At 65.1% G+C, this 1733-nt stretch overlaps 1 protein-coding gene across 1 annotated transcript in view; it reads left to right on the forward strand.

The window, feature by feature from the left end:
* LOC105309872 (rho-related GTP-binding protein RhoU) overlaps positions 1-1733 on the forward strand; it is a gene marked incomplete at its 3' end in the record, with an annotated part of 4261 nt that extends 2528 nt beyond the window's left edge. Inside the window, exon 3 of the mRNA XM_011386084.1 lies at positions 1353-1733. Within this exon, the coding sequence (XP_011384386.1) occupies positions 1353-1733 (381 nt within the window). The remainder of the gene's footprint in view (positions 1-1352) is intronic.

Below are 1733 nucleotides of genomic sequence, written 5' to 3' on the forward strand. Positions count from 1 at the left end.
CCCTGGCCAGGGAGCCAGGTCCCCAAGCCCCGTCACAGGCCTGGCCCCGCGCCTGCCCGTCCGCGGTTGGTGACGCGAGCCTGGCCTCCAGGGTACAGTCAGCCGCGGTGGCGCCCGCCACCAGCCAAGGGCGCTGCCCGGTCTCGGGTTGGAGCTCCCTCCTTCGTGGCCTCTGCGAACGTGACGTTTCCAGGGCAGACCTCAGAGCCGGCCCGGCCCCCGCTCGAGTCACTGTTTATTTCGGCCTCGACTGGCACTGAGAAACCTAAGGCCTTGGCGTTCGACTTTTGCTTAGACGTCAGTGAGGGGTGGTGGCACTCGGACACGCCATGTTCACTCCTGAGCGTGGCCGCTGACCGACCTTAAAGCTGTTGGGTGCTTACTGCCCCCGCCCCTCCACTTCCAGGCCAAGGCCTGGGTGCCCCGCGACGTGCGTGTAAATAGTGGTTTGCAGTAACCAGAGCGTGCCGAGTGAGCCGCGAGGACCTGGGTGACATTTAACTTTTTCCTTCCACTGGGAGCTTAGCTGTCACGTTACACCTGAGGATGGTTGGCGCCCACAGACTAGGAGTGAGGTGACGTGAGTTCTCATACAAGGGGGTTCAGTGGCAGCCGAGTGTGGGACTGCGGGGGACTCGGGGCCTTCTCTGTAGAAACACCCTGGTTTGGAGACACACGTTTCTACAAGGGGCAGATAGGTCCGCCTGTCCCTCGAGCCGCTGGCCCTGCTCGGTGCCTGGTGTCCAGCGAGGGTCTTTGTCCGTGGACGGCTGCGGCAGTGGCTGCGGTGGCCGGTCCGTGCAGGCGGCTCCGACTTGTTCCAGCCAGTTCTCTGCACCTTCGCGTGGGTGGCTGTGCCTTCTCTGCTCCTCCGTCTGCCCAGAGCCCGTGCGTGGAGGCCTGTGGTCCCAGCAGCGACAGAGGAGGCGGGGAGAAGGGAGGAGGAGGAGGGCGGAGGGCGATGAAGTATGTGGGGCCAGAACGAGGATGTTCGAAGCAGCGTTGGAAGTGCCGCCGGGAGGCACAGGTTCTCCGGGTGGCCGAGGACAGTGGCCTCCCGACTCTGGCCTGAGGCTGAGGTCAGCTTCGTTTCGGAGACTCATCTGATCTGAGTCCTTTTCCCGTGCCGAGTACAACGAGGTCGCGAGCGCTGACGAAAACGCTGGGCAGGCTGTGGGGCCGGGAGCGCCGGCCCCCTTGGTGACCGGCTGCGTCCCTCCTCGGGTGCCCACACTCCCCGCCACCGGTGGGCTCCGAGGCCCGCCAGAGCCTTTCAGGACAAGCATGAAGGTGGCAGCTGCTGGGGGGCGGGGGTGGATGTGACAGTAACTGGCTGCTTTGCCTGGTTGCAGGACGAGTTCGACCGACTCCGGCCTCTGTGCTACACCAACGCCGACGTGTTCCTGCTGTGCTTCAGTGTCGTCAGCCCCTCCTCCTTCCAGAACGTCGGCGAGAAGTGGGTGCCGGAGATCCGGTGCCACTGTCCCAGGGCCCCGATCATCCTGGTGGGGACCCAGTCGGATCTCCGGGAAGACGTCAAGGTGCTCATCGAGCTGGACAAGGGCAAGGAGAAGCCGGTGCCCGAAGAGGCGGCCCAGCTGTGCGCCCAGGAGGTCAAAGCCGCCTGCTACATCGAGTGCTCGGCCCTGACGCAGAAGAACCTCAAGGAGGTGTTCGACGCGGCCATCGTCACTGCCATGCAGGCCTCGGACGCCCGGCAGCAGCCCCAGGAC

Source organism: Pteropus vampyrus, unplaced genomic scaffold (assembly GCF_000151845.1).
Source record: "Pteropus vampyrus isolate Shadow unplaced genomic scaffold, Pvam_2.0 Scaffold909, whole genome shotgun sequence".
Taxonomy (NCBI): Eukaryota; Metazoa; Chordata; class Mammalia; order Chiroptera; family Pteropodidae; genus Pteropus; species Pteropus vampyrus.